The sequence below is a fragment of the Mobula birostris genome, chromosome 27, assembly GCF_030028105.1.
Source record: "Mobula birostris isolate sMobBir1 chromosome 27, sMobBir1.hap1, whole genome shotgun sequence".
In the NCBI taxonomy this organism is placed as follows: Eukaryota; Metazoa; Chordata; class Chondrichthyes; order Myliobatiformes; family Myliobatidae; genus Mobula; species Mobula birostris.
Window position 1 is genome coordinate 14,218,087 of NC_092396.1, and position 17,437 is coordinate 14,235,523.

Sequence of the window (17,437 nt, forward strand, 5' to 3'; positions counted from 1 at the left end):
ACAAAGCCTTCTTAGTCTGTGCCATATCAAACAATACATTTACTCTTGACAGAAATGCAAAATATGGACTGATGTAATATTTACACACGAGAAAATCTGCAGATGCTGGAAATTCGAGCAACACACACAAAATGCTGGAGGAGCTCAGGCAGGCAGCATCAATGGGAAAAAATAGCAGTCAACATTTCAGGCTGAAATTGCCAAGCCTGCTAAGTTCCTCCAGCATTTTGTGTGTATTGCCCAATGTAATATTGTCAACTCAGGCCTTCTAATTCCACCCAGAAGATTCTACTCACTTATACAGTCCACAGACCAGAGGTTTCCCAACTCTTGCAGCTTCATCAAAGCATGATTCAGCAACATGTTTGTCTAAACTCAGTAACTTTTCACAAAATACTCCTTTACCTGGAACATAAAGAGAATAATTGATTCATCCCAAAGTACCAGATACAAGGAAAAACAATTTTTATTTGGTATTTTGGCAGAGGCTAGGTAAATATTTTGAAGAAATATTTGTTCTATCTGGTTGCATCATTGTCTGATATGGATGGATCACTGCACAGGATCGGAAAAAGCTGCGGAGGTTTGCAACTCAGCCAGCTCCATCATGGGCACCAGCCTCCCCAGCATCAAGGACATCTTCAAAAGACGATGCCTGAAAAAGGCAGCATCCATCATTAAGGACCCTCGTCACGCAGTTTACATGCCCTTCCATTATTGCTGCCATCAGAGAGGAGATACAGGAGCTTGAAGACGCACACTCTATGTTCTAGGAACAGCTTCTTCCCCTCTGCCATCAGATTTCTGAACAGACATTGAACCCATGAACACAGCCTCACTAATACTGTTCTCTATTTGCGCTACATATTCAATCTTGTATATTTCTTACTGCAATTTAGTATTTTTGTAATGCATTGTAATGCTGACCCAAAACGACTAATATCACAACATATATCAGTGATATTAAATCTGATTCTCATCCCGTTTTAGACTGTAATCAGAAAAATTAGGGCCTTCAACCTGAAGTGGTTGATTGTTACAGTTTCTTTTTACATGGATTCTCTCTGTGAACAAGTGGGTGATTCTAGTACTTCCCGTTTTTATTTCAGACTTCCAGCATTTCATTTTCAGCCTATTACACCAGAATATGAAAGACAAATATGCAGCTCAAGCCAACTAAGTCTAACAAATATTAAGTAAATATTTAGTTAAGCAAGCACCAAATGACTCTAGCTGGAGTTGGCAGACTCTGGTTTGTTTGTGACAGGATAATTAAGCTGACAGGAGCATCTTGAGTTTAATATTTTCAAAATATGATGTGTACTTCTACATTGGGAAGATAACTTTTCTTGATTCAATGAGCAGCACAAACCGGAATAATTCATCTTTAAAAAAAAACTGATCCAATACAGTTACTTTTTTTGTAGTTTCAGTTTATGAATCTATTTAGCTTTGTCTTTACTAATTGTAAAAGAATGTAACTCAACAAAAAGAATGAAACACGAGTGCCATTCAAATTGTCAGTTTGTTTCCACATGCCACTGATTCCTCCTCCCTTCCATGACAATATTGTTGCAGCCACAAAGGTGACAGCAATTATTCCAGGACCCCATTTAATTGGTCACCTTTTAGAACAAGGTCAAATGCTTCACCACCTAAAGCAGGGGTTCCCAACTCGGTTAATGGCATGCAGCCCCTGATTTAGAGCACCAATGCGAATCATTATCCTTAAGAAAAATCCAGAGAAAATATCCCAGCAGGATCCAGTCACTTGTTATTTAGAGAAACTGACTAACTGCTTCCAACTTCCTGACACAAGGATGTTTACAGAAGCCACTGTTATTTCACTGGTTGGGATAAACTGAGACAACATATAGTTGGCAAAATGCATGATACAAAATTTGGATGACGTAACCATATCAGACAATGAACACACACTTAAACATGATAGCAAGCTGTCAAGCATTAGATCTTCAATATCATTGGAGGGGCACTGTAACATTATTACAGATTCAGCAACTGGGGCTCAATTCCCACCAATGCAAGCTAATCTGCAGATGTTGGAGATCCAAAGCAACACACACAAAACGCTGGAGGAACTCAGCAGGCCAGGCAGCAACTACAGAAGAGTGAATGGTTGATGTTTCGGGTCGAGACCCTTCATCAGACCTGATCTCGGTCTGAAATGTCGACTGTTCACTCTTTTCCATAGATGCTGCCTGGCCTGCTGAGTTCCTCCAGCATTTTGTGTGTGTTGCCTTCAATTCCTACCATTATCTGTAAGAAGTTTGTACATCCTCCCCATGATTAGGCAGGTTTCTTCCAGATGCTCCAGTTTCCTCCAACATTCCATAGATTTATAGGTTAGCAGGTTAATTAGTCACATATGTGTATTTGGGCTGGAAGGGTTATTACTGTGCTCTAAGTCTCTAAATTTAAATCTCTAAATTATTCTTCCTAGTCCCTCCAATCAGCACTTATCTAAAACTAACACTATACCTGCACGTAAAGCATCCAGAACTACTTCTGAGCCTTCTTCTGCGAGCGAGGAAATGATGACTCCTGAGACACTATACAAATGGAGAAGGAAATTAGCAGCAACTTCTATGAAGCATGATGACCACAAAACCAGATTACCGATCCTAATTATATCAAAATATGCAACTTAATTCTTCTAATTCTAATGTACCATGGGAGATCATTGCAAGAAAATTCCAGCTAAATCAAATATCAGTTGTATATAAAATAACACACTACATGCTGGCTTTAAGCATTACCTGTAGTATTTTTACTATTCAACCTGATGAAGAAATAAGAAAATCTTCAAATTTAGAAAATTTAAACTTAAAGAAAAGGTTTTGTACCAATTATTACAATGAACCATGAAGAAAATTTCGCTATCGAGAGTTTTATATTCTTCAATATGCCATCTTCCTGTCTACGCCTTTTGACCTTGAACTAAGTATCATCCTAGGTCAGAGGTTCCCAACCTGGGGTCCTTGGTTAACGGTAAGGCTCCATGGCATAAAAAATGTTGCTAGCCCCTGTCCTAGGTCATCCAAAATGTCAATTTTGAGCAAATACACCTTTGTGAGTGCAGTAATCACATCTTAACCACATCAGGTAAAAGACCAGATTTCCTTCCTGAAAAAGAATTAACAAACTGAAAAGGATGTTTATGACCAGCCAATAGTTCATTATCATCCTTATTGATGTTAGCTTTTTATTCAACCCTATTTATTGAATTGAATGCTTAATTCCCAATGCACTGCAGTGGGATTTGATAAGGTCTCCTATCTTGGTCACAAATTAACATCTGCTGAAACAAGCAATGTTGTAAATGAACGAACAACTGATATACAAGTGGTAATATCATGCATTATGACATTCACCCATTTGGACTGAGAAGCTGCAGCCAATACAACCAGCCTGCTTCAATTTAAGTTAAATAAAAACACAGTGCTACTAGTCAGTTAGGAGGTACCGGATTCTTAGGTCCCACACCAACGGGTTCAGGACCACTGAATATCCTACAACCATCAGGCTCCTGAACCTGCATGGGTAACTTCACTCACCTCAATGCTAAACTGTCTCACTTTCAAGGACTTTACCACTCATATTCTCAGTATTATTTCTTTATATTTTATTATTTGCATGATTTGTCAGGCCTTAATTATTAATATTTTCATCATCATTATTATGTCGTGGTGTATGATGTGGGCGATCATGGTTCCATGACCATGATTGTTCTTGGCAAATTTTTCTACAGAAGTGGTTTGCCATTGCCTTCTTCTGGGCAGTGCCTTTACAATATGGGAACTTCAGCCATTATCAATACTTTTCAGATTGTCTGCCTGGCATCAGTGTCACATAACCAGGACTTGTGATGTGCACCAGCTGTTCATATGACCATCTGCCACCTGCTACCGTGATTTCAAGTGACTCTTATTAGAGGGGCTCCTTGGGGTGCTACACCTTGCTTGCAGGCTAGCAAAGGGAAGAAGTGCCTTACACCTCCTTTGGTAGGGAATATGTCCACCCCACCCCACCACCTGGGGCAAATAGATTTTTATAAATTCTATAGTATTTCTTTATTTTCCCGTAAATATTTGCAAGAAAATGAATCTTAAGGTCATATATAGTGACACATAAGTACATAGATAATAAATTTAACTTTGAACATCTAATGTTCAAACAGAATATCTCGCTGAAGGCTGGTGATTCTGCAGAGAAAGTTCTCAATCCTGTTGACTGGATAGCCTTCAGTTATTGATCATTATCTAAATTACTGTACAAGTGTCTCTGCTAAAAGACTTCATCAGACAGAAACTACAGGTTCTAACAGTATTATGCAGGAGAAGAATACATCAGATGGAACTCTCTGTCAAGAAAAGGTTTCTACTTGGACATTGAATAAGAAAAAACTTGGATGACTTTGTCAGTTTGTTAGATCACTGAGCCTGCACTTGCAAAAAGCAAACAATCCAAGTCGTTGCATCATTCTGCTCCATTGATGAGCATGTGGACTGCAGGTAGAGTGGCAGAGACAACCATTTCATCAGCAGCTCGATTTGACGAATGGCCACCTAGACAAAGATTCAGACTCACTGGTCTGAGGAGGAGCCTCTCCTTAAAGTGAGTTTAGTAAAAAAAAAGGCAAAATAATCAAATAAATATTCAAAAGAGAAGTAAATAAACATAAAAATTATCTATAATCTTTTCCATTAGATCCATTAGATGATGCATCTCTTTCCTATACTGCTAAAACACCAAACCATGAAAAAAGGTAAATAAAATTAACTACAGCCAATGAAAAGAAGGATAAACTCAGGGAAAGTCTTCTGTGAGCCATCCAGCAAACTAAAGTGCATTTACTGAAACTATTCCAACTATCCCGTTGGTTCAATAAAAGGCAGGTCCTTATTAGTCAAAGTTATGACAGTAAACAATAACTGACATTTTAAAAATACATAGTTCATAATATATATACAATTGAGTAAAATAAAATCAACAGGAAAAAGTGGTTTAGTGTCTTTCAAGAAAAATTAAAGACAGTATTATTTCAAAATAAAGTTTTCAATGATGAAAAACTAGTCAGACTAACTGGGAAAATTTCAGCATAGACATAAAGAACATGAAAGCAGAATACAGGAGTTACCTGATAAAATCGTATTGTATTTTTGATAGATGCAACGGAGTGAAAAGGTTGACTAAAGCTAATGTAATTCCTTTTTCAGTAAACAAGTACATTGAGGAATAAGGATATTGCAGTGAAATTAAGCAAATATTTTATATTTGGCATAAGAAAACCCTCATAAATGGTGGAAACCTTCAGGTATGGAGTGAATAAGCTCAAGGAAATTAATGTCAAGGAAAAATTATTTCTGGAGCAATTAATGGATACATGTCCAGAATATAGGAACATAGTCGGCTCAATATTCTGGGCCGAAGGGTGTGTAATGTGCTGCAGATGTCCATGTTCTGTGTTAATATAATGAAAAGTATTTTATGATGCTGGCCATGGAGATTGTGGATTTACAGGCAGCCATTTTACAGAATTTCACACAGTTTGGTAAGATTCCTTATGTTAGAAAATAGATTAAGAAAAGTAGGAGACTTGTGGAGTACCTCATGAAACAGTGCTGGAGCCTCAGCTCGCCAAAATCTGCATCAATCATTTGCATGAAATATCAAGTGCAATATATCCAAGTTTGCTGATGGTAGCGAGGAGGGCTGTGAGGAGGATACAGGAAAATAAGGTGACAGAATAAATAGAAAAAAAAGGATTTTTTTCATATATAGTGCAGCACAGAAAGTTGTGCTACTAGTTATCTTTGTACACGAAGAAAAAAGTTAACATGCATGCAAATAAAAGCAATACGTTGGGCTTATTCAATGATGAACTAATAACAAGGACATCTTGCACCAGTAATTTAGGGATCTGGTGAAGCAATGCCTTGAATGAGGTGCACAGGTCCAATCTCCCTACCCAAGGAATTATATTTCCATTGGAGGGAATGCAGTGCAGTTTCATCAGAGTAGTATGGCATGTGCTGTATGAAAAGAGATCGAACAGATCTTGGTCCTAAGACCTCTATACTTTAGGAGAATGAGAGACAATCACATTCTTACAGGATCAACAAAATAAACATAAACATGATGCTTTCCTTAGCTTGGGTATCAAACAGCCGGAGTAGATCAGAACAGAGATGAGAAGAAATTTCTTTCACCCGAAGGATGGTGAATTGTTGGAATTCCCTAGCCAAGATTGATTTGGAGCTTCAGTTGCTATTTATATTCTAGCCATATCAATACGTCTTCAGATACGAATCACAGATTAAGAGGTTAGTGTAGGAAAGTGGGGTTGAAAGTGGAGTTGGGGCTTCAGATTCTTGGATAATTGGGATCGCTTCTGGAGGAAGTATGACCTGTTCAAAATGGACAGGTTACACCTGAACCCGAAGGGGACCAATAACCTGGCGGGAAAGTTTAATAGAGCTGTTAAACTAATTTGGCAGGGGGATGGGAACCGGAATGATAGAGCGGAGGAAGGGGAAAACAGAAATAAATCTAAGATAGTGAGCAGTAAAGATGTCAGGAAAGACAGGCAGGTGACGGGGCAAATTTGTAGCCTTTGGGATGAGTTGCAGTGCTATAAAGTTGCAGTGAAATCAAAGCAAAAAGTACCAAATACTGGTCTTAAAGAGTTATACTTAAATGCACGCAGCATAAGGAATAAGGTGGATGATCTTGTCGTACAGCTACAGATTGGCAGATATGATATTGCAGCCATCACTGAGACGTGGCTAAAGGATGCATGTCTCTGGGAGCTGAACATCCAAGGATACACGGTGTATCGGAAGGATAGGAAGGTAGGCAGAGGGGGAGGCGTAGCTTTATTGGTAAGAAATTATATTAAATCATTAGAAAGAGGTGATACAGGATCGGAAGGAGCAGAATCTTTATGGGTTGAGCTAAGAAATCGCAGGGGTAAAAGGACCCTGATGGCAGTTATTTATAGGCGTCCAAACAGCTGCAGTGATGTGGACTACAAATTACAACAGGAAATAGAAAAGGCTTGTCAGAAGGGCAGTGTTATGATAATTGTGGGGGATTTTAACATGCGAGTGGATTGAGAAAATCAGTTCGGCACTGGATCTCAAGAGAGAGAATTTGTAGAATGTCTGCAAGATGGCTTTTTAGAACAGCTTGTTGTTGAGCCCACTAAGGGATCGGCTGTACTAGACTGGGTATTGTGTAATGAACCGGAGGTGATTAGACAGAGTGAGGTGAAGGAACCTTTAGGAGGCAGTGATAACATGATTGAGTTCACTGTGAAATTTGAAAAAGAGAAGCCGAAATCCAATGTGTCGGTATTTCAGTGGAGTAAAGGAAATTACAGTGGCATGAGAGAGAAACTGGCCAAAGCTGACTGGAAAGGGACACTGGTGGGAAAGACAGCAGAGCAGCAGTGGCCGGAGTTTATGCGAGAAATGAGGAAGGTGCAAGACAGGTATATTCCAAAAAAGAAGAAATTTTCAAATGGAGAAAGGATGCAACCGTGGTTGACAAGAGAAGTCAAAGCCAAAGTTAAAGCAAAGGAGAGGGCATACAAGGAAGCAAAAAATATTGGGAAGACAGAGGATTGGAAAGTTTTTAAAAGCTTACAAAAGGAAACTAAGAAGGTCATTAAAAGGGAAAAGATTAACTATGAAAGGAAGCTAGCAAATAATATCAAAGAGGATACTAAAAGCTTTTTCAAGTATATAAACAGTAAAAGACAGGTGAGAGTAGATATAGGACCGATAGAAAATGATGCTGGAGAAATTGTAATGAGAGATAAGGAGATGGCGGAGGAACTGAACGAGTATTTTGTATCAGTCTTCACCGAGGAAGACATCAGCAGTATACCGGACACTCAAGGGTGGCAGGGAAGAGAAGTGTGCGTAATCACAATTACGACAGAGAAAGTACTCCGGAAGCTGAATAGTCTAAAGGTAGATAAATCTCCCGGACCAGATGGAATGCACCCTCGTGTTCTGAAGGAAGTAGCTGTGGAGATTGCGGAAGCATTAGCGATAATCTTTCAAAAGTCGATAGGTTCTGGCATGGTTCCAGAGGACCAAAAGATTGCAAATGTCACTCTGCTATTTAAGAAGGGGCAAGGAAGCAAAAAGGAAATTATAGAACTGTTAGCTTGACATCGGTGGTTGGGAAGTTGTTGGAGTCGATTGTCAAGGATGAGGTTACAGAGTACCTGGAGGCATATGACAAGATAGGCAGAACTCAGCATGGATTCCTTAAAGGAAAATCTTGCCTGACAAACCTATTACAATTTTTTGGGGAAATTACAAGTAGGCTAGTCAAGGGAGATGCAGTGGATGTTGTATATTTGGATTTTCAGAAGGCCTTTGACAAGGTGCCACACATGAGGCTACTTAACAAGATAAGAGCCCATGGAATTACGGGAAAATTACATACGTGGATAGAGCGTTGGCTGATTAGCAGGAAACAGAGAGTGGGAATAAAGGGATCCTAACTGGCTGCCGGTTACCAGTGGTGTTTCACAGGGGTCCATGTTGGGGTCGCTTCTTTTTACATTGTACATCAACGATTTGGATTATGGAATAGACGGCTTTGTGGCTAAGTTTGCTGACAATACAAAGATAGGTGGAGGGGTTGGTAGTGCTGAGGAAACAGAGAGTCTGCAGTGAGACTTAGATAGATTGGAAGAATGGGCAAAGAAGTGGCAAATGAAATACAATGTTGGAAAGTGTACGGTTATGCACTTTGGCAGAAGAAATAAACGGGCAGACTACTATTTAAATGGAGAAAAAATTCAAAGTTCTGGGATGCAACGGGACTTGGGAGTCCTCGTACAGGATACCCTTAAGGTTAACCTCCAGGCTGAGTCAGTGGTGAAGAAGGCGAATACAATGTTGGCATTCATTCCTAGAGGATAGAGTATAGGAGCAGGGATGTGATGTTGAGGCGCTATAAGGTGCTGGTGAGACCTCACTTGGAGTACTGTGGGCGGTTTTGGTCTCCTTATTTAAGAAAGGATGTGCTGACGTTGGAGATGGTACAGAGAAGATTCTCTAGAATGATTCCGGGAATGAGAGGGTTAACATATCAGGAACGTTTGTCCGCTCTTGGACTGTATTCCTTGGAGTTTAGAAGAATGAAGGGAGACCTCATAGAAACATTTTGAATGTTGAAAGGCATGGACAGAGTGGATATAGCAAAGTCATTTCCCATGATGGGGGAGTCTAGTACAAGAGGGCATGACTTAAGGATTGAAGGTCGCCCATTCAGAACAGAAATGCGAAGAAATTTTTTAGTCAGAGGGTGGTGAATCTATGGAATTTGTTGCCACGGGCAGCAGTGGAGGCCAAGCATTGGGTGTATTTAAGGCAGAGATTGATAGGTATCTGAGTAGCCAGGGCATCAAAGGTTATGGTGAGAAGGCGGGGGAGTGGGACTAAATGGGAGAATCGATCAGCTCATGATAAAATGGCGAAGCAGACTCAATGAGCCGAATGGCCGACTTCTGCTCCTTTGTCTTATGGTCTAAGTAAAGAAGAACCATGATCTGAAAGAATAGCAGGGCAGCCTCTAGAGACCATATGGCCTGCACCTGCTTTTATATGTCCTTATAATCACTTTGACCACTCATTTATGGACTGTTGCTCCTTTGGACCAGATTACTGGGCAGCTCTGGAACTGCCCAGATTATCTACCATTAAGAGGTGGTTGGTAAATTCCTCAAAATACACATAGCTCCAATAAAGAGAGGTCTGTGAAGAACTGATACAGGGTTTATAATCATACCATTGGTCATTGAGCACAACGTCAGCATCTTGCCCACGTACCACCCGGGTATTTGCAAGAACGTCTGCGCTGAAGGCACATTCCACATCCTGAATGCAGTCCTCCACAATGTAAAGCAAGCTGCAGCCACTCTCCTCTTGGATGCTTTTAAATAAAGCTCTGTTGCCACTGCAAATGCCAAAAAGTGCCAATCCGATGCGACTGCCCATCAAACTGCCGTTCCCATATCGTCCCACTGTCACATTGGAAACAATGTTATTGGAAGTTTCTGGAATGATGTGCCTTTGGCCACTGGATCTCAATGAGTGGGAATGACTAAGGACGTGCAGGCCGTTGAATGGAGGTGCCGGTCCTGAGGGAGAGTTTGAGGTAGTCACATCTTGGCGAATAGTCGATGTGTTGGTAATGGAGTTGGATACACTTGTTCTGAATGAGATCATGTTCTGATTATGAGACACTGGAGAAGAAACATTATTGTTGAAGCTGGTGGGACATGGGTTGGGTCGGAATACAAAAGATGACGACTGTGGTAGAACAGATTGATCACACATAGACATCCCAGCAGAGAGGTTCGTAGGGGGAGACCTAGGAAAGAACAAGTATCAAAACAAGATTAGATAATTAAAGTATTGGGGGGGAAAGCCTTAAAATATCTATTAATCTTGCATCTTCCCCAAGTTGATTCAATAAATGCACAACTTTGGAAGTGAAGAAAGCTACTTACGAAGTTACCAGATATTCACTGTCATTCCCCAATACTTCCAATTAGAATTATTCCACGACACTGTCAACATTAAAAAAAAACTTCTACAGTCTCAATGTGGCCTAAAGTACTTGGAAAGTGTCAATGTGATGTCCCAATTCTATGTTAGTACATTCAGGTGCTAATGGATGGTTTCTTCCTGAAACCTTGCTCTTAAATTAACATATAGAACCATTATCTCCCCAAACACTAAAACTCCTGAGAAAGAAAAACAAAAATAACGTCAGATTGTGAAACTCAATTTTATACTGCATTTGACAAAAACAAGGAGAAAGATCCATCAACTACATAAATGCAGCAGTTAGTGCTGCTGCCTTCACATACCTGGACTGGACCCTGACCTTGTATGAATATATACTTTCCCATGACTGGTTTTCCCCTAAGTGTTCTAGTTTTCTCCTACAACCATGGAACAGTATAGCATTGGAGCAAGCCCTTCATCCCACAATGAACCAGACTAATTAAACTGACAATTAAATGCCTACTAATTAGTCCCTTCTGCCCATCACAAGTCCGTATCACTCCATTCTGAATTTTGCACTTCATAAAAAGTCATTGACAAGTGTGTCCCCACAAACTCATTCAGCCTTCTCAACCAGAAGCCCTAGATGAACCACGAGATCCACATTCTGCTGAGGGCCAGATCAGTGGTATTCAGGTCTGGCAACCAAGTCAAGTACAAGCGGTCCAGGTATGATCTCTGGAAAGCTATCTCACATGCAAAGTGGCAAATCCAAACCAAACTTGAATCACTGAAGGATGCTCAACAGCTGTGGCAGGGCTTGAATATTTTCCCCTCCTACAAAGTGAAACCAAGCAACACAGTCACAACAGGTCAACAGCAGATGCCATCTCAATGGCTCTTCACTCAATGCTGGAAAATCTGTTCAACAAAGATGGACACATCAGGATGCTCTTTATTGACTACAGCTCGGCACTCAATACTATCTTCTCCTCAAAACTAAACAATAAGCTTCAAGTTCTAAGCCTCAATACCTCATTGTGGAACTGAATTCTCAATTTCCTCACTTGCAGATCCAAGACAGTTCAGATTAGTAAAAATATCTCCTCTACAATCTCCCTCAGCACAGGTGAACCACAAGGCTTAGACCCTGCTCGACTCATTTTACACTTATGACTGTGTGGATACGTACAGTTCCAATGCCATATTTGTATTTGCTGACGACACCACTGTTGTTGGCCGAATCCAAGGGTGATGAATCGGCATATCCGTGAGACTGAAAATACGGCTGAGTGGTACCACAACAAAACCTCTCATTCAATGTCAGCAAGGCCCAGGAGATGATTATTGACTTCAGGAAAGGAAACTAGAGGTCGATTAGTCAGTCCTCATCAGGGGATCAGAGGTGGAGAAGGTCAGCAGCTTTAAGTTCCTCGGTGTTAATCATTTCAGAGGATCTGATCTGGGTCCAACAGGTAAGAGCCATTACCAAGAAAGCACAGCAGCACCTCTACTTTTTCTGAAGTTTGCAAAGGTTCAGCGTGTCATCTAAAACTTTGACAAAATTCTATAGATGTGTGGTGGAGAGTATATTGATTGGTTGCATCACATCCTGGAACAGAAACACCAATGCCCTTGTACAGAAAGTAGTAGATATGGCCCAGTCAATCACGGGTAAAGCCCTCCCAACCATTGAGCAAATCTACACAGAGCACTGTCGCAGGAAAGCTGTATCCATCGTCAAGGATCCCCACCATCTAGGCCATGCTCTCTTCTTGCTGCTGCCTCAGGAAAAAGGTAGAGGAGCCTAAGGACAAACACCACAGGTTCATGAAAAATTACTACCCCTCACCCATCAGACTCCTGAACCAGAGAGGATAGCTTCAGGCAATTTCACTCATCCCATCACTGAAGTGTTCCCACAACCTATGAACTTGGTTTCAAGGACGCTTCGTCTCATGTCCTTGATATTGGTTGCTTAATTGTTTATTATTATTACTACTTTTTTTGTATTTGCAGAGTTTGTTTTTTTTTGTGCATTGGTTTCTATCCATACTGTTGGGTGCTGTCTTTCAATTGATTCTATTGTGCTTCTTGAATTTACTGTAATCGCCTGCAAGAAAATTAATCTCAGGGTTGCATCAGCCCACACAACTATTTTCACATTTTACTCTCATTTTCAAAATTTAAAATATACTGAAATAGGATCTTTCTGAGCTAATCTACAAAACATTGTGCATTGTCAAATCAAATGAAAAATTCCAAAACTTGTCAACAATTTACTAAAAATTAAAAACCAGAATTGTGAGGCTGAAAGAGTATTCATCCCCTTTGTAATTACTACGCCAACTTTCCTTAAGTGCAATACTGTATATTACCTTACCAACTCACCTAATTTGTTGATGCAGAAAATTGGAGGATCACCTGTTTTCAATGAATTGTTAAGAATAAATACCTACCCACCCTCTGTAAAGCTGATGATTTTCAACAGATCAAACCAAAATGAAGACAAAAGAGTATTCAAGACAAATCAGGGAAACGATAATAGAGAAGCATAAATCTGGGGAAGGGTATAAGACCATCTCAGAGGCACTGAACACACCTCAGAACTCAGTGCAGTTCAATGGGGAAAAAGTATGAAAGCACAGCCAGGCTCCTTAGGTCAGACCGACCCTCTAAACTTAGTCGCTAGAGGAGAATAGCACTTGTAAGAGGCTACTGTGGCGCCAACAGTCATTTTGAGTGAACTGCAGAAGTCAGTAGCTGCAACTGGAGATGAAGTTCATGACTCCATAATCTCTACAGTCAACACAAAAAGGGTATTTACGGAAGAGAAGCAAGGAAGAAGCCACAGCTAACAAAAGAACACATCCTTGCCCATAAAGACTTTGCCAAGCACCACTTAATAGATACTGTAAAGATATGAATGAAGGTCTTGTGGTCAGATGACTTTAAAGTGGAACTCTTTGGCATCAACACCAAGCGGCAAGCGTGGCGTAAATCTAGTACTGCGCATTAGTTAGGTAACACCACCCCTGCTGTAAAGTATGGTGAAGGTAGCATCATGCTATGGGGATGCTTTTCAGCAGCATGTACTGGAAATCTGGTCAGGATTGATGGGAAGATGAATGAGAATCAGATTTAATATCACCGACTTATGTGGTGAAATTTGTTAAAGACAGTGTTGCTAAATGGTGATCCTGAATTAAAACCTGCTAGCCTCTGCCAAAAAGCTTAAACTTGGGAGGAAGTTCATCTTTCATCAGGACAACAACACAAAGGAAGAAAACTGATGTCCTTGAGTAGCCCAGTCGGTCTGGAATTTAACCTGATGGTACATCTCTCGCAAGATCTCAAGATTGCTAACCACCACTGCTCCCTAACTAACAGCTTAAGCAATTTTGCAAGGAGGAAAGGAGGAATGGGCAAATCTTGCTCCATCACATTGTGCAAAGCTAATAGAGACTTATCCAAAAAGACTACCGGCTATAATAGCTTTGAGATGTGGTTCAACTAAGTACTGAGGAAAGGAGGGGGTGAATACTTTTGAACTGCTGACGTTTCAGATTTTGAATTTTTAGTTTTTCATGCTTTCGAATTTTCTGTTTTGGGGGCTCTACTGTGAAAAATGGTGCATGTGATTTACAAATAACAATTCTCAGCTAAATCCATCAAAATCCCTAGTTGTAGGCACGTGGCCAAGTGGTTAAGGCAATCGTCTAGTGATCTCAAGGTCACTAGTTCGAGCCTCAGCTGTGGCAACGTGTTTGTGTCCTTGAGCAAGGCACTTAACCACATATTGCTCTAGACTGTGCGAGGAGTGGCGCACCCCACACAGACTTCCAATCTGCGCCTTGTAAGGCATGAAAATGCCTGACGCAGGCCTCTCATGGTCTGAGTCAACGTTCCCTCCCCCCCCAGTTGTAATGCTCATTTATGTGAACAAAGGGTTGGGGGCTGAATACTTTTATAAGACTCTGTACGTTCTTTGATAATAAATATTCTTTGAACTTTAATTCTCTGCATATCCATGTGCCTGTCTAAAAGCATCTTAAGCACCTCGATTGTATTTGCCACCCTAGCAGCACACTCCAGGCACTCATCACTCTAAAAAACCTTTTCCTGCACATCTCCTTTGAAATTACCCTCTCTAACCTTAAAGTCATGCCCTCCAGTATTAGACATTTCAACTCTAGGTGAAAAGTAATGCTATATACTCTACTATTCCTCTCGAACTTACTAAGTTCTACAAGGTCTCCCCTCTGCTTCAATCCAAAGTTAAATTGGTTATTGTAATAATGGATGGGGCAGATGAGGACGAGCCATGCAGAATGCAGGAGTCAAAATGGGAACAGAGTAGGACTGGTGTCAACAAGGGTTTGATAGTGTGGATGCAGGGGGTAAAGTGATTTACTTTTGTGCTATATGACTCAATATTAAACAAACCAGACCTTCTGAGAAAATTCACAAACAAGAGAAAATCTTCAGATGTTGGAAATCCAAGCAACAAACACAAAGTGCTGGAGGAATTTAGCAGGACAAGTAGCATCTATGGAAAAGAGTACAGGTGACGTTTCAGGCCGAGACCCAAAGATTGTACTCTTTCCCATAGGTGCTGCCTGGCCTGCTGTGTTCCTCCAGCATTTTGTGTGTGTTGCTTCTAAGAAAATGATAGAATTTGGTAATAAGTGAAAGGATTTGTCAACAGCTTAACGCAACTGATAACATGACTTTGGTCAACAGATTCAAGCTTCTACCCCATGATATGACTGCAGTGTATACACTATACTGGTACTCAGTAGAGATAACTACCCTATTATGCCATTTCTCAAACGAGAAATTAAACCAAGCCTCAGATGACTCTGCCATAATTGGATGCATCAGCAAGGGAGATGAGGCTGAGTACAGGGCTACGGTAGGAAACTTTGTCACATGGTGTGAGCAGAATTATCTGCAGCTTAATGTGAAAAAGACTAAGGAGCTGGTGGTAGACCTGAGGAGAGCTAAGGTACTGGTGACCCCTGTTTCCATCCAGGGGGTCAGCGTGGACATGGTGGAGGATTACAAATAGCTGGGGATACGAATTGACAATAAACTGGACTGGTCAAAGAACACTGAGGCTGTCTACAAGAAGGGCCAGAACCGTCTCTATTTCCTGAGGAGACTGAGGTCCTTTAACATCTGCCGGACGATACTGAGGATGTTCTACGAGTCTGTGGTGGCCAGTGCTATCATGTTTACTGTTGTGTGCTGGGGCAGCTGGCTGAGGGTGGCAGACACCAACAGAATCAACAAACTCATTCGTAAGGCCAGTGATGTTGTGGGGATGGAATTGGACTCTCTGACGGTGGGGTCTGAAAAGAGGATGCTGTCCAAGTTGCATGCCATCTTGGACAATGTCTCGCATCCACTACATAATGTACTGGGTGGGCACAGGAGTACATTCAGCCAGAGACTCATTCCACCGAGATACAGCACTGAGCATCATAGGAAGTCATTCCTGCCTGTAGCCATCAAACTTTACAACTCCTCCCTTGGAGGGTCAGACACCCTGAGCCAATAGGCTGGTCCTGGACTTATTTCATAATTTACTGGCATAATTTACATATTACTATTTAACTATTTATGGTTCTATTACTATTTATTATCTATGGTGCAACTGTAACGAAAACCAATTTCCCCCAGGATCAATAAATTATGACTATGACATACTTGGCCTACTGTTTCAGGTACATTGGTAAAGATCCTGTGGAACTACTGGAAGAAAAAGGAATTTTCCTTGTATACTGGCCATAATTTTCTCTTTGACCCATCATTACTGGAATAAACAAAAAGTAAATCATCTTTAACATCCTCAGGACATTTTAAAGTGCTTAAAAAACAATAAACTGTTTTTGAAGTGTAGTCACCACATTAGAGGAAGTTGACCAAAATGAAAACTATGGTACTGCATGTTCCTGTGTAACTTACTCATAAATAAATGAACTCATTATTGCATGTGGACTCATAGTAAACAGTTGATATACTTGTCCACATAGCAACTGCTCTTCATAACAATTTATCATATCTGAAATATCTTATAGTTTCCAGGAGACAGAAAACAACAAAACATACAAGCCTTTGTTTCTTTCCTTTTTTAATCAGGAAAGCTACCATGCTAGGTTGATTCTTTACTAATTGTGGGTCTATTTTTAAACATCAGATGAGCAAGTTTCACATTATATTAATTGTAACAGCAAATTACCCAGTCATTTCTCCCGTCAGATTAATGAAAAGAAATTGCTATCAGATAACAGAAGTTTGTAAAAGTTGTAAGAACCAAAGTTCAAAGTAAATTCATTATCAAGGTATGTACTGTATATATTACCATATACTACCCTCAGATTAATTTTCTTGCGGGCATTCGCAGTAGATATAAAGAAATACAATGGAATCAATGAGAAAACTACATACAATTCAAAGTCAACTACTGACCAGAGTCTAGAACTACAATGCGAACTATGTTTTTTAATATCTGTTAATATTGTTGTGTTAATATTACTTTATGTGCTGCTAAGTAACATATGTACTGCATTTTGCACCTTGGTCCCACAGGAACGCTGCTTCATTTAGCCATATACATGTGTACAGTAGAATGACAATAAACTTGAAAGTTACCAAATGCAAAGTTTTGCACTGCAATGCACAATATTGTGTTAGGTCAAAAGAGTGATTTTCAGACATGAAAACAGGAAGCAAAATGTGTGTGTGTGTGTGTGCGCGCACGCGCGTGCGCATGCACGTGTAGACAAATTGTTTGAGAAGTTTCTATAACACTGTGACATATTTCACAAGTTCACAGTACATGCCGAAGCTTAACAGGTACAGGGATCTACATTATT

The 17,437-nt window shown here is 40.4% G+C and overlaps 1 protein-coding gene across 2 annotated transcripts in view; it reads right to left on the reverse strand.

The window, feature by feature from the left end:
* The window catches only part of LOC140188606 (streptomycin biosynthesis protein StrI-like), a 47,001-nt gene that overhangs the window by 16,306 nt on the left and 13,258 nt on the right, over positions 1-17,437 (reverse strand). The window contains exons 2-4 of one of the 2 annotated variants that reach the window (XM_072245036.1): positions 9,832-10,416; positions 2,500-2,570; positions 297-405 (exon numbers count right to left, since the gene is read on the reverse strand). In XM_072245036.1, the coding sequence (XP_072101137.1) occupies positions 297-405; positions 2,500-2,570; positions 9,832-10,416 (765 nt within the window). The remainder of the gene's footprint in view (positions 1-296; positions 406-2,499; positions 2,571-9,831; positions 10,417-17,437) is intronic. The other variant, XM_072245037.1, reaches the window with a different exon arrangement.